Source organism: Anabrus simplex, chromosome 1 (genome assembly GCF_040414725.1).
Source record: "Anabrus simplex isolate iqAnaSimp1 chromosome 1, ASM4041472v1, whole genome shotgun sequence".
In the NCBI taxonomy this organism is placed as follows: domain Eukaryota; kingdom Metazoa; phylum Arthropoda; class Insecta; order Orthoptera; family Tettigoniidae; genus Anabrus; species Anabrus simplex.
In genome coordinates, this window is record NC_090265.1 from 518,717,420 (window position 1) to 518,742,966 (window position 25,547).

Below are 25,547 nucleotides of genomic sequence, written 5' to 3' on the forward strand. Positions count from 1 at the left end.
GTTTTTAGCAAAGCGCATTAATATAAATAGCGATGGGTTATGAAATATGAAACACCTTGATTTTGTATTTGAAGGAATGCAAATTCAGCAAGTTTTCTTCCTCAGCTCATCCTCAGCCACATGTTATTGGACATTATAAATTTTCCAGCTAACTCATTACTGGTTGTCAGCGTTTCGCCCCAGTGTGCCAAGTTGGGCTCATCAGTTGGTAAATGGTGTACCGACCAAGACGCATGGCTAGTACATACCATGGAGGCCACTGCATTGGCTATTTGGAGCCACCGGCAGTGCCAATGCACTGAGAGACTTTGTCTCATTTTCAAAAATTGATGCCTGCCTGGCCATCAGATGATAAAGATGTTGATTCCCATAGGGAATCTGAAATATTTGTTCCAGGAATGAGTTAGCTGGAAAATTTATAATGTCCAATAACGGACCAACTATATTGGTATTATAAATTTACTCATTCGGAACATTTTCAATGATTTATTTATCTCATACAGGTATACATAACCAGCAAATTGTATACAAAATCAGAAGGAATATAATTACAAAACATCAACAATTCTAAAGAAAACAAAATACTATATTGGAGAAGAACAAGGTTCATGGCACAATGTTCTTAGTTTTACAATATTCACAGGATGATAACAAGCGGATATATACAGAGCAAGAGGAAGGTCCAATTATATATCAAAATTTTAAAGTCTAAGAAAGTAACGTTTATTCTATTTATTGTTTTATCTAGGTAGTCCTAAAAAGAGGTAGGGTGGCTGGTTAGCATAGATTCATCTTCTGTACTGGAAGTTGAGAGATTGAAATATGACATACTGTAGATGGTTTCCATGTACTTCGATGACTAGAGAGGTATCATCTAACAGCAAGCTTGGTTCTTTTATGACATTTGAAGTGTAGTAAATAACAATGCTGTGAATGATTATGTTGATGCAATAGATTGGACACTGAGGAATGCCAATTGTGTTGAAAACCTTTCTCTATAGAGAAAACGAACAAAGAAACACTGGAACTTAACAAAATAATGTGTATAAATATAAGTGAAACTTTTTAGTATTTTAAAACCTCTGTTTTAAAAGAAGATATGTGTGTTAGTCCACAAATCGGGAAAGTACGGATTAACTAAAAGTTAGAACCCTTAAGACAAAAGTTTTCATCATCCTCCTCTGCTTCACCATTGTAGAGAAATGTCAGACTCAAAACTAAGATATTAGAAGTATGGATTTCATTTTTGGAGGAAAGGGGATTATAATGCAGAGAAGTATGAAGAAATGATAGAACAGTAACTAAGGAATAATTGGAATTCAGTCTGTAGCTTAGGGTCCACCTCACGAATTTAATTTTGGGCTCCTTTCCAGATAAACTAAAGCTATCAGTGAACAGGGAAAAAGAGGCACCACTCTTTTCTGCTGTAGTATTAGCATACACTGTCCTCATTACCAAAATCTGAAGAACCTTTACTGTATGCAACTGCTGAATGAATAATGACTAGAGTTTGTGGTTTAGCCTTTGCAATACCGGGCGAGTTGGCCGTGCGCGTAGAGGCGTGCGGCTGTGAGCTTGCATCCGGGAGATAGTAGGTTCGAATCCCACTATCGGCAGCCCTGAAAATGGTTTTCCGTGGTTTCCCATTTTCACACCAGGCAAATGCTGGGGCTGTACCTTAATTAAGGCCACGGCCGCTTCCTTCCAACTCCTAGGCCTTTCCTATCCCATCGTCGCCATAAGACCTATCTGTGTCGGTGCGACGTAAAGCCCCTAGCAAAGAAAAAAGCCTTTGCAATAAATGCAAAATATGTTGGAACTTTGCCAGTGTATGTGTCTTCATCTTATATGACCCGTATGAGTGGTTTTTAGTGCTTTTGAATTAGCGATAAAATGCAAAATTGGTTCAAAACGCAAAATTGTACAATTTATGCAAAACAGATGCAAAATTCTCGGTTTTATACAAGATAACCATATCTTTTTAAAAACAATGCATTTTTCTTAAAAATAAGATATAGGTTGTTGTTTATTTCAGGAGAAAGAATTAATACAGCACCTTAAATCTTTCAATGTGTGGAATATCTTTCAACGGCCAAAAAACAGTGCAAAGAACAACCAATCAAACAGCTTTATACACTTTCAAGCACACACGTTCATTCTCTTTGTGTTAACCCTTGATCATAGTCGGTAATTACTGACATAGGTGTAGAGTAGTAGTTCTGTTTTAAAGTATGGTAGCGATTTATTGTCTGGTAGCCATGCGTAGAAGCAAAATGACGATCAAACAGCGTGCCGACAGTTACAAATTGGAACATTTTTATGTAAGTGATACAGATAGGTCTATATTGATGTGCTGGCTTTGCAATCAAAGACTTGAATGGAAGAAGAAAGAAGTTTTGGGGTCCTTCCTTTGCCTCGGCAGCACTTCAATGTATTTGGGCCCCGACGAACAGTGTCGATGTAGAGAGGTGTTTTTTTTTTGTTTTTTTTTTTTGCTATTTGCTTTACATCGCACTGACACAGATAGGTCTTATGGCGACGATGGGATAGGAAAGGCCTAGGAGTTGGAAGGAAGCGGCCGTGGCCTTAATTATGGTACAGCCCCGGCATTTGCCTGGTGTGAAAATGGGAAACTACGGAAAACCATCTTCAAGGCTGCCGACAGTGGGACTCAAACCCACTATCTCCCGATTACTGGATACTAGCCGCACTTAAGCGACTGCAGCTATCGAGCTCGGTAGAGGTTTTTTTTTTAGCAAGTACATCATCATTGTAACTGATAGGCGATCTAGAATGAAGGACACCATTTAAACAATTGGCATGTTGTACTTTAATCGTCACTGAAATTCCTCTTCATTGTAGGTGTGTTGTACTGTGATAAATTAATACGTTCAGAATAGTATTTTTCACTTTGAAATTGTGCTTGTACACAACTCTTCATTTTCAAGACAGCCAACATTTGATGTAGGATGAATAAAAAAAAAAGGAAAGACAAAAAATAAATAAAATAAACAAACATAAAGACATCATAAACAACCAGATATTTTAAATTGAACTATAAGAGGAGAACGATTTTATGAAATCTGACCAGAAGAAGAGAGAGAATTATAGGACATATCTTAAGACACCCAGGAGTTGTTAGGATAGGGTGGCATGGAGGACTGTGTCAAACCAGTCTATGGACTGATGACCAAAACAACAGAAAAATATCACCACAAAGAAACAATAAAATCTATATTTTATTTTAATGGGCTATCACTGCTGGTTCTTAACAGGCACAATGACACTATACCTTATTCTATTTTAACAGATAAGCAGGGGTTTACTGCTCCTTAACCATCAATATTTACTAAATATCACAACTGATTAAGTTTTTATTCTACACTATTTTTTGCAAAGTGTACAGGAAATGAGATGAATGTAACTACTAACATGTACTTGGTTATTTAAACTAAAGAATTTATGCATATTACACGAAAGCAAGATCGTTAGGAACTCATTTACAGTCGATAATTTCTGTATAGGCGAGTAAATTTAAATCAGGGTTTTTTTGTTTTGTTTTCGTTTATTACAAAGATGAACTGAAGAAAAAACACATGATGAAGTCCTTTTACATTACAGGCGAGGATGCTAAAGTGAACAAATTTTGTCTTTAAAAAACACCTAAAAAACAGCTGCCAAAATTAGAAGGCACAATAAAATACTGCAGAAGCTTTGCAGTACAATTGGGGGTGCTTCTGCATCAACTCTAATGATATACTCTGCTTCAGATCTGATCTTCTCTACAGCAGAATATTGTGCCCCAGTCCAGCTGAACAGCCACCATGTTAAGTTAGTCAACACCCAACTTAACAATTTTTAAGACTCCACTCTATTCTGCTGTAGTATTATCACTCACAGTTCTGATTAACAAAATCTGAAGAACCTTTAAAGTTAATATGCTTACCAGACAAACTCCCAACTATCAGCTTCCAGTTCTCAGCAATATCGGGCCTCTCCTTATCTGCACATAAATGTTCCTCTGATTCAAGAATACAGGGAGATCTTAGGAAACCTGGACCTGCCTAACCATGAAGACATCTCTGACTACAATACTGTAAAACCGGTTGAAGTCCAAATCAAAACATGTGCAATTTTTGTGCCTAGTGGAAAGTAGAAGAGGTTGAACACCAGTCCTCAGCTTTAGTCCTACCTACAGAAAAACAGCTGTGAACCTGGTTTTAACCCATTCACGTCATATGACAAGCTGTGATCGCGCGTTGTTTTGGCGCATGAATCAAATGACGAGCTCAGCTCACGATGATGCATTGCCTTGCTTATCTTCATATACAGTATAATGGTATATTCCCTTTGCAATATAATTTCTAACAATACACTCTGTAAGGAACTACAGGCATGTACTGTTGGTAAACAATGCTGTTTGCATTTCTATGTGACACTAGGATTGTTGAACAACGGGTTTTTTTCATTGGTATTCAGTGTCCATTATGCAGTAGAACCGATTTTGCAGTAATGACGACGAGAGATTGAAAGCGCTTGTAGACAATGCTTAGATGGCAATTATGGTCATAAAGACATTTTGGATAATGAGTTTGAGGATAGTTATAGCAACACTGAAAGTTACTGAAGTGAGAGAGCATTGAAGAAAGTGAGAGTGAAAGTGAAAGTGTTGCACCAGGTTGTTCCAATATCGCGTGGCTGATGACCCAAAAGAACCGCAGTGATTGGAAATGGGAGAAAAAAAAGACAATAATCCTGATATCTATTTCATGGATACAGCGGTGTTCCAGAGATACTTGGGTCCACTGTCCGAAATTGAGATGTTTTTAGAGTACACGGATCCATTCGTTTTGAAATTATTTCAAATGAAATATTCGTATCACAGCCAGCAGTCACTCAAGGAATGAAGAATGGGTAGTCATAACCTTCAATGGCATGAATTTGAAATTTGAGTGAATTATGTGCATTAGTTCTTATTTTATGCATGTTTTTATGTGACAGTGCGCTCAAACTATGGGCGAGCAAATTAAATCTCATTCCATAGTCAACAATATTGTGATATGAATGGGTTAATCTACTGAGAACTGCTCTTAGTGGGAGTTGGACCGGTCACGGAATCCATGCTGAATATTTATTTTTAAGTGGGGCAAATTTCCATCTCCTCAGCCTAACTGTGGTGCTCCGGTACAGATTATTCAGCACACTGCATCTAAATGCAAGATAAGGGTATATTGAGGAGACTCGTCCAATTTTCTGTTGGCAACACCTGCAGTCCTAGAACAGATCAGCACATCAGGTCTGAGGCAATAAGCTCTATTTGTCATGCAACAGTTGTACATAATGTTGCCATATGATAAAGAAATAAATTAAAGAGGTTATTGTTTCTGTAAACTGAACATGTCTGTGTCAGATCAGATTATGAGAGTGTAACAGTTAATGCGATTCATTGTGTCCATGCACTTGGTCAGGGATAGTTTCAACAGTTCTATTCATAACCAGATGACGTAACAACCATTTATATGATGTATGTAATACTGCACTATACTACCGTTCATATAGAAGTAAGTTTCTTTGGTAAGGGTCATTGCAGTGTAGACCTCTGAATGATTTGATTTTCAGATAGTCTTCTAAGACACTACAGTTGTTCACTGGCTATATTCAGTTAATATGGCAATAAAGGATGACAATTCTGATTTTCTCTACTTAACTGTTTGAGAATATACTGAAGTAGAAAAGCTTAACATGGAATGAACATATTACACAAGAACAAAGAATAGGAAAAAAGAAAAAAACAAACAAGTGCAACTGCAGTTGAACACAATAGCTTTTTGTTTGTTTGTATAGCTGCTCTTAATATTTAACATGCTAGCACACATCAAGGGCAGCAAAGCGATACTGCAGACTGGAGGTGTTACGAACCAGGACAAGTGGACTACCAGACTTTACAAGCTCAAACAGACCTGGTAGAACAACATAACCAATCCCTACTCCACAGGCTTCGGTGAAAGAAAAGTCTCCTTTTGAAACGAAGCCTAAAACAGTTCGACAACACACGTCTTTGATAGTGACTGGCTCAGGAAGCCACAATGTTCTCATCTTCTGTGCATGCTTCTCCACTATCTCTTTAGTAGGAGGATCAGCTCTCTTCTTCTTCTTTATTATCACTTTGTTCTTTCCTTCAGCACTCTCCTGTTCTTGTTGTTTCCTTTTCAGCTTTATACGTCTTCTGCGTAATCGTCTCAGCAGTTTCTGGTGATGATCACGTGCATCTTTCCTCTCTTTACTCTTGTCATCCTCGTGTACTGGTTCTACAGGACCGCTGTACTGTGGATTTTTCTTTATAATTTCCAGATCCTCAGCAGATGGAAGACAGATCAGGGCAAAGTCTGAGGGAAATCCTTTCTGCGTGAACACAACCTTCACTGGAACAAGGCACTTCTGCTCAGTTATCGAAAACTCGCTCAATGTTAAGCTTGGAATGTTAATGTCAGGCTGTCGACGATGAAACTTACGTCTCTTACATAAATTTTTCTCTGTAGTCAGACATGACCTGACTAATAATTTCAAGGAATCCAATCTTTTCCTGTCTCGTAGCACATAGAAAGAAGAGTCTCCGCACCAGTCTTGGACTAACAAGTCCCAACAACATTTGAAGGGACTTACAGCACCCAATTTCAAGTAGTTTGGTCTTTTGGCAGGAGGCAAACTGGAACCAAAATCAGTTAAGAAAATATTAAGGAACGACTTCACACACTATAGAAGTATTTAATGATACACAGCATTAGATCAGTCTCTCTGCAGTATCAACGAGAAATAATCTAAGCTTTCAAATAATATTCAGAAAGGCAGAAACATGGAAAGAAAAACAGATTTGGAAAAACACACTGACAAGTCAGTGAGGGGAGAGCAATTGAAGGAGACAAGGAAAAACATGAAATTCAAAAGGAAAAGGAAAAATCTCCACATTTTCACACATTTTCAAATAGATGGGCTCTCTTCATCAAGCCCAGTTTTGCCCACAGATCATCAACTTGTTGCTCTAGGGAGCAGGCACCACTTGCTCCACTGACAACGGCTGGCCACTGAGGAAGGACAGAGCAGCAGACAGGCTTCACGCATGCAGTACTTGTAGTGACTACATGAAGATAACGTTCCACATGGGTGACAGCCCTAAATGCAGATCATTGATGACTGATTGTGAATTAACTCGGATCTCACTGGTATCTGGTTGTTCAACACTTTGCACCCCTTGTAAGACGAATTACAAAAAAATGAAGACTTTTTTAAAAACGTATTTATGAGAAGACTAATTTAGTGCAAAAACAAAGTAGCTTTTTATTTTGCATCCAAGAAAATTAAAAAAAAAAAGGTAAATTTTGAATATACCCCATTTTAATCCTTTAAAATCAAAATGTTGTAAAACTATTACTCCTTTAATAGTTGTTTGTTTATTTATTTATTTATTTAGCATATGGCAACACATGGGAATATAGAACAATATATAAATGATGATCGTTGCTCACATCCGTAGGAATTACCTCCTCAATACCCTACACTTGTTCCCTGGGTGGTACTAAGCAAGCAACAATGATTCACTGGTGGCCAAACTATCAACGGTTGTTGATCTCCTGGCTATAATGCACATGGATAATACTTAAAGGAGATAACAGATGGTAAAATAAAAGTGTGGAAGTTAAAAAGTAAGAATGTACAGGAAGAATTTCTGGAGAGACTGAAACAACAAATTCCAGTTACTGAAGTAGGAAATGTGGAAGATGAATGGTCCAACTTCAAAAGGATATTTATGAGTGCAGGAGTGAGTGCCTGTGGTAGAAAATAAACGAGAGTAAAACAAAATGAAATACTGTGGTGGAATGAGAAGGTGAGAGAAGCAGTGAAAGAAAAGAAGAAAGCATGTCAAGAATGGAATAGAGATTAAAAAAAGAAAGCAAAATGAAGTACTGTATCTTGATAATAAAAAGAAATGTAAGACATTGGTAAGAGAAGAAAAGTTAGGAAGAATTTACACAAAAGATGGAAACAGATGGAGCTGGGAGTAAAAGAATGCCACATGGAATTATACAAAGAATAACCCCAATTTTGCGTGACCTCGATTTAGCGCAAACCCGCATTTAACGGAAAGTATTTCCAGCCTCGAAAATTATTCTGTAAGACCAATACAATTTTATATTCGATTTAACATAATTCACAATAGGACAAAACCCACATTTAGTGTTAAGGAAATGTTAAAATACTCAAATATTTATTTCTATTTGTTTTGGTACTGGGACATTAAGAACCTATGAAAAAAGACGTCATAAGCTTGCTAAGGATGATTCAGGGCAGAAGAGGAATTTAGAGTGCGGGCACTTAGGGCTAAAGTGAGATGTCGGACTCGGATAAACATACGACCGTGGCTGCTGTAGTAGAAGATAACCCCCGTTTTAATGAAAATGTTACTATAACCTTCGAAAATTCCTGTATTAATCTGCAATCCTTTAGAATGAGAACCCTTTTACTGATTCATCCGTTATCACGGGCAAATTCGAGCGTGTTAGTTTTTATCCGTTATAAATATTCATACTCCAAGACCAACTGTAGATGGTCTTGCATACACTCTACTCAAGCATTTATACTGAATGCAATCGATCATTTTTCCGTACTGATTCCTCACTACATGCAAGCGAGTCAATCTTGAGTGATCTTGAGCAAGCCTGAAGTCTTCTCACAACTCCGACCGGTGTAAACAAACATTGGGATAACATGTTTTCCAAATAAGTGCAATGACAGCAATTGTTAACTCCTTAGAAATAAAGGCTGAAGTAAACAACTGCTTAATTTTAATACTATGTGCTGAAATAAAATACGAATGTGATAGGTACTTCTCCTTCTCAAGATACAGTCGGTGTGCATAACTAATTTCAGAGGTTAGGTTATGTACTTTCGCATCTTGTTAAATTTCAGAAAGGCTGTTCCCATGTAAATTTATAGTGAAAATGTTATCATTATTTTACAGGGAGCTTGAAATATATTTTCATAATACGTGCACGGTAAACCTAGGTTAGGTGACGCCATTTGAAGTTTAAAAAAATGGAAATGTTTGCTAAATGCCTCTGGAGTGATGATATTACAATTTTTAAAAATGAAACTGAATATGCGTGTTCAGACTATTGGAATTAGAAAATACGTGCTAATGAGTATGCCGCTGCTTGGAAAACATCCGCGAAAATGTTTAAACAAACAGATTACTGTTTCATACTGATTTTAATGTGTTTTTGTACAGTTTGGTATCTTTCCCGACTTTTATGGAAAATCATGTACTGTATAATGTTATAAGAACAACCTTAGACTGAAGCAGTTTTGCATTCACCGACAAAACTTTGTCAAAATGAAGCACAAACCATAACTACAGTACAGTGTGTAGGGCAGATATCTCCTTGTTTTATTGCCATAACTGTGTAAATAATGTACAATGGTACAATTTATGTTAATACAGGTAAAGATCTCTGGAAAAGGTGTGCTTTCTACTGAAACCTCGATTTAAGGTAAACCCCCATTTAGGGTTTAAAAAATCAGGTCCCTGTAAAAACATTAAATAGGGGTTCTATTGTAATAGGAAAGAGTTTATACTAAGCTGATGAAAGAGGAACATGGAAGTGGAAGAAATACAGAGAAGATGGAAGGAATATTTTGATAAACTGCTGAATGTGAGAAACTGTCCAGAGGAGACTGTAGTAATATGGTGACTCTACAGTAGATTATGCTATAACCATGTCAGAGGTGGAATTAGCAGTCAGTAAAATGAAAATGGGGAAAGCACCAGGAATGGATGACATTTGGAAATGATAAAGACTGCTAGACCTGTTGAACTACAATGGGTGTACAGATTGTTAAAGTGCATATGGAGACAGAACCTCAAGCCAGAAGACTGGGGAAAAGGAATATGGTCATAATATCAGTCTTTAAGAAGGTGGACATAAAAGTATATGATAACTATAGAGGAATCATACTCTTGTCACAAGTGGCAAAAGTACTGGAAAGAATATTAGGGAAGAGAATGAGGAGAAAGGCAGGAGAGTTGCATAGGAACAGTATGGCTTTAGTAGTGGAAGATCTACAGTGGACCCAATCTTCAGCATAAGGCAATTAATGGAAAAGAGTTAGGAATATGGAAACGATTTGTTCATGACATTCATAGATACAACCTGTGACAATAATGTTTGGTGAATGAAGTCAGAACAGTCGATCCGGTAACGATGGCGACACGCAACGCTGCACCTGCGTAGGAGTAGGTTTTGACCACCTGCTCCCAACGTTGTTCAGTTGAGCATCGTGTGTGGGCCGTGTAAGACTTGTTTGACACAGTGCCTGTTTAGTACATTGGTTCTGAACTGCAAACAGGAACATGAACGACCAAAAGATCATTGTCAGTTTTGTTTTAAGCTTGGAAAGACACCGAAAGAAACGCATCCGATGCTGGTACATGTTTATGAAGATCAAGGACTGTCCTTGAAGTGTATGTATGAGTGGCTTATCCGTTTTCAAGGAGGCCGGGAAAGTGTTTCTGACAACCCCCGTAGTGGAAGACTGGCGACCACCGTCAGTGACGAAAACATCGAGAAAGTGAGGACATTAATCATAAACGATCGGTGATTAACTGTGCGCATGATAGCGGATGAACTGTAGATTAACCGTGAATCTGTGCGACAAATCGCTACCCAGGAGTTAGAGAAGAGGAAAACATGTTCTTGTCTTATGCCACATCACTTGACTGACGATCAGAAGCAGGCACATTTAGAGGCTTCACAGGATTTTGTTGAAACAGCAGATGCGACACCAAATTTCTTGAATTGTATTGTCACTGGGGATGACACTTGGTGTCAAACAGTTCATGGCAAAAAAGGGGGTGGTGCAACTTAAACACCCCCCCTACTCGCCAGATCTCAATCCTCCAGACTTCTTCCTGTTCCCACGACTCAAACTCGCTTTGAAAGGAAAGAGATTTGACAATATTCCTGACATCCAACAAAACGTGACGTGGCTTTTCAACACTATCCCAAAGGAAGCCTTCTTGCAAAGTTTCCAGGACATGTATCGCCGATCTCAGCAGTGCATAGTTATGGGAGGGAACTATTTCGAAGGACAGTAAGGTCACTGTCATGCATTGTTCATCTGTGTTGATAGTACAGGACTATTCACCGAACTTCATTGTCACAGGTGGTATAACAAAGGCATACGATAGTGTTCCCAGGGAAAAGGTGTGGGAAACCATGGTCAAAAATACTCTGGGTTCTCAAATTGTAGAAGTGGTACAAGCAATGTACCAAAACTGTCAGCAGTGTACGGAGTCTATTTGGAAAAACAAAATGGATTAGAAATGAAACTGGACTAATACAGGGGAGTGTGCTGTCGTCTTTTGTGTTTCTGATGGTTACGGATGAAACTGTAAAGGAGATGAAGGAAGCAGATGGAAATAGAGAGATGAAGTTACAGTATTACTATATGCAGATGATATTATGGTCTGGGGAACAAACAGCAAAGAAGTACAAGAACAACTTGATGCACTGAACAGGAAAATTGAAAAGTATGGTATGAAAATCAGTGCAGAGGAAAGCAAGACCCTGGTGATATCAAGAGGAGAGACAAGGGAAAGGCACTGTGAAAATTGGTGGTCAAAGCCTTGAAGTAGTTGACAATTTTGAATACCTAGGGAGTGAATGAATGCAGAATAGAATGCTGGACATGGAGATTAGCAAGAGGGTACAACAGAGCAATGCATTATACCAGAGTGTAAGAAACCTTGTATGGAATAAGGAAGTACCAAGGAAGTGTAAAGTGATAATGTACAAAATATTACGTACCTATATCGACCTATGCAGATGAGAGCTGGACAATGACAAGTAGGGAGGAGAGTAGAATTCAAGTCAGTGAAATGAAATACCTAAGAAGTATGATAGGACAGAGACTGATTGAGAAACAAAGATGTGAGAATGGAGGTCAGAATGGTAAACTTAAATGAGAGAACTGATAGGTGTAAATTAAGATAGTAAAGAGGATAGAGAAGGAAAGAATAACAAAACAGGTGATGGAGATGAAGTTCGAGGGAAGGAGAGCAGAAGGGAGATGTAGAACAAGGTGGATCGATTCAATAAAGAGGAGTGCAAGAAGAAGAAACCTGAACTGGGACAAAATGATGGAAGAGGAATGGTGGAAGGAGAGAGGCAGGTGGAGAAGTGTCATAAATACCCCGACCCGGCAGAATCTGGATAAGGGAAAAGGAAAAGGATGATGATAAAGATCTTTGTACCTAAAAGCCCCAACAAACCAACCTATTTTTTCACCTACTCGCTTAACCTGCTTTAGAAGACAAAGTTTAGAAAAAGAAAAAAAAAAAAGGTGGCCTTATAAGGTGAGGATATTAGGTAAGAAATTTTATCCTGGTATATATTGATTGATGTGGTTATTACAAGAGCTGTCGATCAATTAACTGAATGCCTTTAATCGATTAATCAAATTTCAATCGGGTTTGCACAGTATGCCTGGTAACTTTATTTAAACTTATTAAATTGTAGAGTGTGGGTTGCATTCCAAAAATTGTTGTACTTTGCTCTCTCAACTCCTAGAATGATGTTTCTTGCTTATTAGCAACAACTTTGTCTCTCGAACCCCATCCACGAACTACATCTTCAAACTTTTCTGTGCAGTTAACGGCAGTGTGGTTTTCTCTACCATGTTTAATGTGTTATGTTGAATTGCGATATTCCCCATTTGAATCAATTCAGTAAGCTGTAACCCGTAAGTAGTTACGGTTAGATATGGAAGACCAAATTTCCCCCATGAAATCAATAAATTCTGCTTGTTTCAGTTAATCTAATCATTTTGATCTTTCTAAGCATACAACTTGTCATATTTTTATTTGTTTATTTTAAATTAATTCATTAATTTGGTTACCATGTCTGTAGAGGGAAGATGGTAAGTGAGAAATGAGAGCTTCTGTAAAACCTCTACAGTGCCACGATAAGTACTACATGGCTTACTATCCTGCACAATACTCTTCACTTTATTAATAATTTCAGTTTCCATATTAGAGCACACAGGCTTCACTATTAGGTGCTCCAACTTTGACTTAGGAGATGAACTAGTAGTGGCATTGATAGGTGTAGCTACACTTTTCAAAAGGGTGAATATGTTTAAGATGATATTGAAGACATTTGTACTTCCAGCATAACTGAATGATTTTTCTGCATTTTTTTGCAAAACAGTGTTTTCCTGTCTGTCACCTTACAATAATTGTTTTGTTTAGGCCCGGAAATTTCCCCAAGATTTCCTCGCATTGGTTCATAAGCCATGTTTGTAACTGAAGTTCTCAAACAATGAATTCGAATTCTGAATAACAACCACACACGAACTGAGGGTTAAGTTGTCACACCTTGTACTGTGTCTTTCCAGCAATTGGTATCAGTCCATTTGCACATTACCTGGAAATTCCTTAATGACAGTCTCTTCAGTACCTACCCCACATCTATCCATTACGCCACCAGACTGTGTTTTGTCAAGATCCACGATATACTACAATAGCCTGACCGGTATTTCCTTTCCAATAGTTTGTAAAAGCTATGGTCATAAGCCTCATTTAACTAGAAAACAATGAAGGAGGTATGATTGCTTTTACCTTTCTGAAGGAAAGATATGAACATCAGCTTACTTTAATGACCAGTCAGTCATAGGCCTACAATAGCTGAGGCTTGCACACCAAATGGCAAACAACAATACAATCCATAAGTTTTGTGCCAGAAGTCCCTTGGTCTCAACCGGACATGACTTCACAGCATCACTATCACTGCAATACGAGGTTCAATAACTATACTCCGCAATAATCTACATAGCATCTGATGAGCTCTACATCATGCTATGTTCCAAATTTATTTCCGAGCCTTGTGATTGTTGTTATTTCTATCTGGCACATTCTAGCAAATTCACCAATGACTTGGAAGACATAATTATTTTGTAGTTGATATACTTTGTCCTTGCAGCAGCCTCCTCATGGGGGAAGTTGAATGAATTAATAAAAAAATAAAATGAATTCCTTCACTACATTGCAATTTTAATCGGTTCAATTAATCGGCTAAAGCACATTGATCGGTTAATCGGATTTTTAGATTAATCAGTTAATTGCTTTGATTAATTGATTAAATAAACAGTTCTAGTTATTACTGGTGTAAATGAGAATGTGAACTATATCAACAATGTGCTGTTTAAACAGTATGTCTTTATCTTTTGATAGTATCGCAAAATTTATTTGTGTTACCATCTTGTAAATTTATAATTAAAACAGATAAGTAACTAATAACTTGCCAATTAATGATATCTACCGGTAATTATACACTGGTAACTGCATCTATCTTGTTGGCCGAGCTGTTTTTAATGTTTCAAGTGAGAAGGATAACGTTAGAAATGGCATATTCTTTATAATAGGAAGTGAAGGAAGTGGTCATCAATGCAACTACAATCACTGCTAGTTTGATCCTTTGAAGTTTCGAAATTCCCAAAGCATCAGTGCAAAACTACTGTACAGAGTTATGTCAATCCTGTGACAATACTATTGATACCGAGGGAACTTCGGCAGAATGTGAAGGATGTGGAATATGGGAGCAAAGAAAATGCGCTGGCTTAACCCAAGGCAAGTCTGACACCCTGCAAAGAACTAATTACACACTCTCGTGGCTTTGCAATGTAAGCTAAAGATTAGGTATATGGAGAAACATGAGAAACACTTGAATAGATTTATTAACCCCTCAAACCGGCAATTTAATCCCGAGCTGCTCACTTCCCAGGCAGTATTTAAACTGAAGGTCAACAGAGGTTTAGACATGATAAAGTTAAAAAAATTCATTATGTAAATATACAAAACATAATGTTCATAATTAAAATTTTAGGAATACTTACCGAGATTCAAGTCCAATGTTTTTCAGTACAATATGTGATGACTGCAGTTCAGGGTTGTCCATAACCACCCAGAATATTTGCAAAAATATATCATTTGGATAAGTTCCACTTTTGGTATTGGTTTCAGGTATATTTACAAAACAAGCAAGAAATATTTTTGTTGGTAATGTTGGCAGGCAGAAAATGTTCATGTATAATTTCCAGGAAAGGCTGAATTTTAAAAAGCATTTTTAAGCCCCTTATATCTATCCCATGTAGAATTATCAACAAAATGTAAACATCACAAAATGAGTTCAAACATGTCTCTTGTCACTGTTTGAAGGAATACAGGGGTTTCTAAAAATCCACCCCTGGTGAAATAGTGCTTCAGAGTGTGTTTCTGTATTATCTCCATCAACATTACAAACCCCAAGAACACATAAATTTCCTTCCTCTGTCGATGGCTCCCACTTCTTTGTGCACGACCTTGGTTTCAAGGGGGCACCAAGTATACATTCTGCTGCATCCCTATATGTCTCTGAACAAATAGGTCAATCACTTTGTCATCAAATAACAGCAGTAAAGCATCTAAAACTGACTCAAAATATTTTTTGATACCCAGCACACCTGTGAAGGGGATCTTCTATGTGCTCATGACAAAATCTACCTTTTGTCAAAACAATGAACAGTGGACGAATTTATTACAGCTAAAGCTGTTTCTTCTTCATTTGAGTAGTCTGCCACTACTGCAGTAAACTGTTGTCCATAATCAATGTCCGTATTACCAAAAATATTGCTTCCCGATACAACACTTCCACTACCATCATCTATCAAACCAATAATCTCTGAGCCCATAAGAGAATGAGATGGTCCAGCCATTCCTCTGCGACTGCGTAGCCTCTAGCCTGCGAAGCAAAACATGCCTGGGAAATATTTGCGTTTGGTACATCCCCTTTATAAGTGGCAAGAATTTTCAAGTTAGATATAGTTCACAAAGCATTCTTGAGATCACAGGAAAGGATGTGATACCTTCTAAAGCAATTTCCTTGAAACTCACTAGAGTGTGTTTCTTGTTCTACCTCTGATCGGTATGAATTAAAAACAATGTATACTGATCAATTTCATACTAGTTCTAATTATGAAACAGAGATGACAGAAAAGTACACAACTTCTCGATCCACAAGATAAAAATATATCCTGCAAAGCAGATGTGTTGAGTGGGTAATTGGCGTTCTAACGTCCACCTGCACCAGCTGTTCGTGGTACATCGAACAGGCTGAATGCGTATAGTTCACTGGGCATACAATGTACATCAAACTGGCTTAAGTGGTTAAGTCCATGTAATCTACAATAGATAACATGAAGTAATTCTGACAGAAAAAATACAAAAAGCAGTAGCAAGGGAGAATATTTGACTACGAAAGAAATTTGGCAGAACACTCTGAAGAGAGAAGGGAAATATAAAATTCTACTCAGAGAAAAACGACTTCAATATGTTCAAAAGAAAGAACTTGAAATTATAAGAGAGCTGAAACTGCTCCCTACAAGTCTTAGAACCTAGGAGAACCAAAGTCAGATGTCAAGATACCTATGGAAAAATGGGAAGAACATTCTTCAAAAGACTCAGATGAATGACAACAGAACTTTGTTACATCTCAGGATGTCATAGCTCCCATAATAGCTGAGGAAGTACACTGTGCATTTCAAAGGCATCTAAGCAGCACAAAGCATCAGGACCAGACTCTTTAACCAATGAACTGTTAAATGAATTGCTACCAATAACAACTGAAATTAATTAATGTATTCGTCCAAGAAAGATACCCACAAAATGGAATCTGTGATATACAAGGGTGAGGGGTTAAAAGATGCACCAGATGCATACCGTGGGATTGTGCCTGAATGTGCACTCTTTGAAGTACTGTTTAAGATAATAATGAATTGCATCCTTCAAGTAATGCCAAAGATCCCAGCACAACAACATGGTTTCATAGTTGGAAGATCCACTATCCAGGCAATTAAGAATGTTCTTGCCATCATTTGGGATGCTACAGCCATAATTAGAAGCTACATATATGCAGTTTTCAAAGATTACACTAAGGCTTTTGATGGAGTCAAGCTATCCTACATATTAGGCCAAAAGAATCCTCTTTGGCAACTCCTAGAGAAACTTACAATATGCTAACTGTTAGTGATGGTGTGACCCATTCTGAACACATCATTCAAACTAATGGTGTCCTCTAAGGAGATCCTCTCAGTCCCTTGCTTTTCAGTCTTCTGAACTCGTGATGTTTCTCTATACAGATGACGTGATATTGATGTCAAAAAGAAAATCGTATCCGCATAATGGACTCGGCAGGATACACAGATGGTTGCAAAGAAACAGGCTGGATATAAAAACCAGCAACATCAAGGTTATGAAGTTCAAAAGAGGTGGAAGAGTATCAAGAATGGATGTCTTAACCTGCAACAGCATACAGCAGGAATTGGTAATTGGGACTGACTTTGCAAATTCCAGAGAAAACCTTCACAAAGCAGAGAGAGGAAAGATGCATCGCAGCAACCAAGGGCATACTTGGCAAAAAAAATCTGAAGAAATTGTCTCTTCACACAGCACTGCAGCTCTTTCACATAAAGATCGCTTCACTAGCCTGCTATGCTCTGTGAGAAATATGGGCACATCTCACCCCTGCAAATTTGAGAAGACTGGAATCATTGAAAGTTACCTACATTAAAAGAACACTCCGGTTATCCAGAACTATACCACAAATGAGTGGCTCAGCGCCATAGGTGCCTAACCCACAAATTTAAAAAATGCTGTAAATGTGCTATAATGGACTCCTAATAGTTGCCTCTATCAGGACCAGACTTGCCTACTACGTTCCAGTAGCTTGATTGGTGCTGCCACCTGCAATTATGTTAGGCAACTTCCATAACCGTCAGTTCCTTTAGAGCCAGCTGTGCCTATCCAACATCAAGATGACTGAAGAGAGCTGGATTGTGGAAATGGTCCTGGAGGATAATTACGATGGCAATGGCAAGGACCAAGGTTATGAACGTAACTATGCTGATTTCAAATCCTCGGGTAATTTAGAATAGATACACATATTGATAATATTAGGTAATAAGTTGAATGGTTTGTGATTAATACGGAAAACATGTAGTTGGTTAGGCATTTCTAGCTCTGACTGAAGTAAATGAAATTGTATTGTGGTTAGGCATAACTGATTGATACGTCAATGGTGATTATGTTATGTTTTAAATTTGGTACTAGTTCTAACATAATAAGTAACTGAAGAGGATAAGTTCTGGCTATAAAAATATTAATATAAGTAATTCAGAAAGTCCATTATAAATATTATGTTGGTTAGGCAAGTCTGGCTCTGATCTACTGATGCATTTTCAGATGCAGGAAGACAAGATGGGCCTGCAGCTGTTACGTCTGTATGTGATTCTATTTCACAAACATCAGGTAAAATTTCTTTATAACTATAAGTGCAGTGGAGATAATGTTCTAGCGACCTGTTGTTGAGAGTTAATGTAACTTGGTTACAGGTAACTCAGAACCACAAGTACGCACAAGGAAAAAGTGGAATGGTTGAAGCTACGGTGGCTTAAGATACAGAGAGAGTACCCAAAGACCCTGTTTTATAGCTACAACAACCATGGAGATAGGATATTCCAGACAGCTGATCTCTCAAAGAAATCTGTTCGAGGCTGACCCATCCGCCAGTTACCAAGTTCTCTGGAGCTCTACCCCAAAGGCAGGAAAATATCAAAAGGGAAATTAAAAGATTTACTGGATCTGATGAAATATATTCCACCACAACACCACCATTTCTACAGATCACTTAAAGAACAAGAACAAGAAGAAAGTGAAGTTGACGAAGATTGAAAATAATGAGTAGATTATGTATTGTCAAGAGCAGATTCAAATATTATTAATTTCTGTCATTTAAATTTCTTTAGAGGTAAATACTGAACTTATTTCAATAGTTCCTGCTGGAAATGAGCATTAAAAAGTTCCTTATATCTAAGTCCATTGTTGCCCAACCAGCAATTTTGTTTGTGAAGTGTGTTATAGTTCAGCGCCAAAACTGCCTATAAGTTTGTGATTTATTTTGGTTGGGGATAATTACTGCCAATTTTTTTATTGTTATCTATGTGATAAAACCGTATTTGTACTAAGTAATGCAATAAAAAGTAATATTTAAGATGCACTTGTCATTTTTCAATCGTAGTCTAACTTTAACCTAAAATATCTCAAAATGAAGTAAATGTGGGTTAGGCAACTATGGCACTGAGCCACTCAAATATTATAATATTTATAGATTCACCTGTTCAATATAATACAATATAATCCACTATTTCATGTGGTTAAAATTTATACATAATACATAAAAGTCATAGGTACATGTTTCACCCTTTTTTTTAAGGGCATCATCAGCCTATATCAATCTTAAAAATTCATGGATATGGAATCTTTCTAATCTTATAAACTATAAAGTAAAATGTTGGACAATAATTTCATAAAACGTTATACTATAACATCTAAAATAAAGATATTGCACAGAGAGTATGTTAAAAATACTGTGAATTAACAGTTTTTGAAGATTATAACGTGGTTAATCATGAATATTTCAGCGTTTAAAACCACAATCATCAAAGGGGGATGTTTGTTTCATTCCCATAGCATGAGTTCAAGATAGTAAAATCACTGTCAGTTATTTAAAACAGAAGTGTGAACGTATCAAATATGTTAAAATATGTACGGTTGATTTATCTGAAAGTCGTAGAAAAGAAAATGGGACTTCTTTTGGAGACGTTGCTAATGATAAATGTTGTGTCAAAGCTAGCTGATGTCAGGGTTTAATTATGTTAGTATGGTAATCGATTGGATCCAAAAGATGGTCAAGTGGGTGTTATTAACCCTGTTGAAACATTTGTTGGAAGAAATGATCAAGTTTTTTCCCTGAAACAAAATGTTAAAGAAAGTTAGCTAAATAGTATTGTGCACAAGACTTCCCATACGTCGAAAACGTCTAAGGTGGTACTTACTCGTACGGTGCGTGTTAAGTACGTCGGGCTGTTCTAGCAACGCTAGCTTGACTGACCTTTCTACTTCTAGTATTATAACGGTGTGGCTGCGGCAGTGAAGGACATGGAGTGGGGGGAAGGGTGGGCGGATCCTTGCGCGCAGGTGTTGTTGTTGGAGGGCTGTTAGGAGCGAGATGAGCGGGCCTAACATTTGGCGAGGTGGTAGGAGCTTTAGAACAAAAAGTTCTAAAAGTCTGTGGGATTGTATTATGTTTTGAATTCGCAATGCCTAATAACTTTGGAGTTAGCTCATATAAAGGATTTTTTGCCTCCGTGGCATCATTAAGATTATGGTCTTTGTTATAGGTTTGGTCTCAAAAGATGTAAAGACTTTCTAATTCATTCATAAGTTTTCCTTTGCCTATACATCTTAGTGGCCTGTTGCCATTTCTTGATGGATGCAGTATTTTTGTATCCGTCTCTTGGCACAGGCCAGAGCAAAGTGTAGCTTCCACTGAAGTCCAGTCTCATCCATGGCTGTGACAATATGGAAGCTGCTGGGGTATGGGTGGTGCTGAGTAATGACATTTCGAGCACAACCAGTGTCTGAATGTTACGAAAGGTGTTGCTCATAGGATCAGTCGTGCTGCAGTGGCATCTTCTGGTCCAGTGAGGAAAGCAATGGCAAACTACCTCACTCCTCATCTTGCCTAGTACGCCTCATTTGCGCTCTGCCATTGGTTTTTGCAGTTTCCCTATAACTGCATACCTTTGGTGGTGCTATTTGAGGATCCAACCAGCCTCTGGGCTGATGACCTGACAGACAGATACATCTTAGAAAAGTAGATCCTTATCAATTGATGTAAACTGGTGTCCTGTTTCACTCATGTGTAAGTTCATCGCTGAATATTTGTTATGTTTGAAGGCATTGTAATGCTCCATATATCTCGTATAAAACATAATTAAACCCTGACATCAGCTAGCTTTGACACAACATTTTATCATTAGCAACGTCTCCAAAAGAAGTCCCATTTTCTTTTCTACAACTTTCAAATAAATCAACCGTACATATTTTAACATATTTGATACGTTCACACTTCTGTGTTAAATAACTGACAGTGATTTTACTATCTTGAACTCATGCTATGGGAATGAAACAAACATCCCCCTTTGATGATTGTGCTTTTACACTCAAGGCCGTCACAGTCCTAATGATGTATAAGAAGAGGATCCATTTTGGTTTTAAACGCTCAGATATTCATGATTAACCACGTTATAATCTTCAAAAACCGTTAATTCACAGTATTTTTAACATACTTTCTGTGCAATGTCCTTATTTTAGATGTTATAGTATAACATTTTATGAAATCATTGTCCAACATTTTACTCTATAGTTTATAAGATTAGAAAGATTCCATATCCATGAATTTTTAAGATTGATATAGGCTGATGATACCTGTACAAAACGGGTGAAACATGTACCTATGACTTTTATGTATTATGTATAAATTTTAACCACATGAAATAGTGGATTATATTGTATTGTAATGAACAGGTGGATCTATAAATATTATAATAGTATTTGTGATATACGTCAACTTCAATACGGAACCAAAATGAGAATAGTTACTTGTATCCAGAACTACCCGAACCAGGCTAGCGTATTTGCCAGCAAGCACAAATTTCTTTATTAAGGAGCCAGCATTGAGTTTCAACTTGGAATCTACCTCAGCATATGATATGTACATCCAGGACAGGGAACTAAAAGCCTTAATGGAGGACCCAGACTTCTTCAGAAGCCACGCATAAATACCGAAGAATGGAAAAAGACTGACTTTGCTCTTTGACGCGCGTATACCAGGGTGGCCGTTCATGGTTTCCACCACAGACTCCACATCCAAAGAGGATATCAATTCTTTTTTCTTTTACAATTTTACTTTACGTCACACCGACACAGATAGGTTTTATGGTGACGCTGGGATAGGAAAGGCCTAGGAGTGGGAAGGAAGCAGCCGTGGCCTTAATTAAGGTATAGTCCCAGTGGGGTTCGAACCCACTATCTCCTGGATGCAAAGAGAATATCACCAGCCACCAACTCATTGTTTGTGTACGTTCCGTGATCAGATATGCAAACTAACTTATTTTGTCTTGTCAGAATAGAACCAATTCTTTGGCGTTCTATGCAGATGACAGAAATTTTGCACAATGTGCTTAATAAATATTTCATAACATGGTAGTTACTGTAGCCACTTTGCCAGCTGTCATGTCCATTCTAACTCATTTCTTTATTACTCGATCATTCATGGTATTTTGCAATAAACTCGTAAAAACAGATGAATAATAAGCATTTTATATGCCTTATACAGAAAAAATAGACAACAACCATATTTTACAGGCAATGGGTAGCATTATTGTGTTAAAAACATTAAAGGACAGAGTAATCCATCAATATAATCTTCAGAAACGGCAACCCAACGGGTAAAGAACTTTACATGTAGAGCAAAATGACCGAAGTACATTAGGGAGAGTATCTGGAAACAAAACTTACTTTCTGGATAACCTATGAATAGAGTTTGTGATTTTTAGCATTTGCGATAAATGCAAAATACGTCAAAACTTTGTCAGTGTATGTGCCTTCATCTTATATGACCCGTACGAGTGGCTTTTAGTGATTTTGAATTAGCGATAAAATGCGAAATTGGTTCAAACTGCGAAATTATGCAATTTATGCGAAATAGATGCGAAACTCTCGGTTTTATACGAAATAAACATATATATCTTTAAAAAACGATGCACTTTTCTTAAAAATAAGATATATGTTATTTATTTCAGGAGAAAGAATTATTACGGTGCCCATTGCGATCGTAAGGCGGTAACATACTTTGACGGACACTTCTGTCCTGGTGCACGGAACATTTATAAGTTCATTATCACGGTTAGCTGGTCAGAGAGATGTTTTGCAGCCTACCCTATTCATGTAAGATAATACCTGAAGCTATTTTCTCTGTGTACATAGTAACTCTGAGCTGAAGTACGGAAAATAAAAGCACCGTAGTTTGCCGCTCGTTGTAAACAATCATGGCGGCATCCAAGCGCGGCATGGATGAGGATATTTGTAACTGGCTTGAAAATAGTGATGTTGAAAGTAGAAATGATTCTCTGCAGAGTAAAAATACGTCTTCTTCTTCTTCTCCTTCTTCTTCTTCAACTGACAGTGATGAAAGTGATTCTAATTTCAGTTCCGAGATGATAGTGCCAATTGAAACTAAGTGACAAAACCAGAATGCAACAAGAGCGGATGAATCTAGTAAAATGATACTTGGAATTATGACCTTGTTGCCAATAAGCCTGTTTCTGTAACATGCAAACCAGTTTCTGAAATTCACTCTATAGTGAGGAGGGGGTTGGGAAATAATCTGAAAGAAATGGACGTAGGGAATAAATTTCTAACTCCACAGCTCTGGGATCACGTTAGTAAGGAAACCAATGCCTATGCCTCTATATTTCTTGCTAATGTATCTGCTTCCCTTGAAACCAGTAATGTTTACAAACAAAAACATTAGTTTCCTGTTACTATAGACGAGCTAAAAGCTCACTTTGCTCTGTGTTTTCTTATGTATATGATAAGTCATATTTATGTTAAAGTGGCAAAAAAATACATAAATAGTATGTAAACAAATATTTCCTTACACAAGTAATGGTGGGCCGAAGGGTTAAATCATTCAATGTGTGGAATATCTTTCAATGGCCAAAGAGCACTGCAAAGAACAATCAAACAGCAAATACACTTTCAAGTACACACGTTCATATTTTTTGTGTTGACCCTTGATCATAGTCAGTTATTCTTGACATTGGTGTTGAGCAGTAGTTACTGTTTTAAAGTACGGTAACGATTTATTTTATTGTCTGGTAGCCATGGGTAGAAGCGAAGTGACGATCAAACAGTATTCCGAGAATCACAAATCGGGACATTTTTACGTAAGCGATACAGATAGGCCTATATTGATGTGCCGACTTTGCAATCAAAGACTTGAAGAAAAAAATGTTTTGCAGTCCTTCCTCTGCCTCGGCAGCACTGCTGTGCATTTGGGCCTCCACGAACAGTGTCGATGCAGAATTTTTTTAGCAAGTACAAAATAACTGCAACAGATAGGCGGTCTCGAATGAAGGACACTGTTTAAACAATTGGCATGTTGTACTTCAATCATCATTGAAATTCCTGTTCCTTGTAGGTGTGTTGTACTGTGATAAATAAATACGTTCAGAATAGTATTTTTCACTTTGAAATTGTGTTTGTAAATTTGTAAATAGGCATATCCGTGTGTTTGCGTTAATACTTCTTACAGTCTTCTGTTGCTGTCTGTCTTATTTTCTATAGTGAATTCAAAGGTTGTGGGCTCGAATCCCACTGGTGTCCGGCTGGCCATTTTTGTTCTGTACTTAACATCTCTTCAACACGTACTAAATGTACGTAACAATACCTAATAGGTTGAAAGTCGGTTTCAATTAGCAAATTATGGCTATTTTTAACCAGTTTGCTACAAAACGCTAAATTTGAGAAATTTAGATGCTACAAAATGCTAAATTTGAAAATCAAAACACTAAATCTCTGATTTTTAAATGCTATAAACCACGAACTCTACCTATGAATAGCAAAATGTTTCTGACATGCTGGCTACACAAGTGTGATTCTTTAAAAATTTGTGTGTTCGTTAAAAAGAATAGTCACTAGGGCTCCAATAGTCTCCCACATAAAAATATACGTCCTTCTGGAGTTTACTTTCACAAAGAGAAACGTATTTGATGATCAGACCAGCAATAACAACAAATGTTGCATCACTGGCAGCTGAATGCAAACAATTTCTTTACCAATTTTAACATAACTACCAACATACACCATGTATCAGTACCAAGCATAAAAGCTATGTAAATAAACCTTACCTGAAGTGTTTGTCTGCTAGTTCATCTCTTTTAAAGTCAGCTTCTCTCATGCCTACAGCTGTGTCTGGAGCAAATATATCACCACCTGCCTCGTAAACTAGAGATTCTGCCTGTCGCAACCCTCCTACTCTGGCCCCTCGGAACACCAAAGCCAACCACATTGGCATAGCCCAGCCTGCAGGTAATATCAAATCCCAGCCACATTCAAATCCTGCAACATCCCAAATTTTCAAATTTTATTTTACCCATAACCAAACCTTAGTCACGTTCTAAAAGTAACACTAGTTATTACACACCGAATTTTGTTCCATAGAGTAATAATATAGTTTAACTGTTGTGTAACATTAGTTAATTCAAAATTTAACTTAAGATAATTTATTTGCATACATAAAGGAATATATAGCAATACACGGATTACAAGTAAGCCCAATTAAAATAATGATGAGAAATGCAACATATATTTGGATAAACAATAACGTAATTATCACTAGAAAACATAGTTCAGTCATATAACGACTTCCTGAAATATTTAAAACAAAACAGAAATCACAAAGATGTATTAATTTCCATAAAAAAAGAATGATTGTAATAATCTGTTGTATCCCCATTCTTCAAATTATGATTAGTCCCTAAGAGTCCTGGATTTC

General features: G+C 37.3%; 2 protein-coding genes across 2 annotated transcripts in view; one reads left to right on the forward strand and one right to left on the reverse strand.

Moving 5' to 3' along the window:
• LOC136857061 (peptidoglycan-recognition protein SD) overlaps nt 1-25,099 on the forward strand; it is a 72,637-nt gene extending 47,538 nt beyond the window's left edge. The window contains exon 4 of the mRNA XM_067135431.2: nt 24,959-25,099. Coding sequence (XP_066991532.2) covers nt 24,959-24,996 — 38 coding nt within the window. The 3' untranslated portion in view covers nt 24,997-25,099. The remainder of the gene's footprint in view (nt 1-24,958) is intronic.
• Pop1 (POP1 ribonuclease P/MRP subunit) overlaps nt 4,350-25,547 on the reverse strand; it is a 76,888-nt gene continuing 55,690 nt past the window's right edge. Inside the window, exons 7-8 of the mRNA XM_067135428.2 lie at nt 24,901-25,111; nt 4,350-6,706 (exon numbers count right to left, since the gene is read on the reverse strand). Of these exons, the coding sequence (XP_066991529.2) occupies nt 5,866-6,706; nt 24,901-25,111 (1,052 nt within the window). The 3' untranslated portion in view covers nt 4,350-5,865. The remainder of the gene's footprint in view (nt 6,707-24,900; nt 25,112-25,547) is intronic.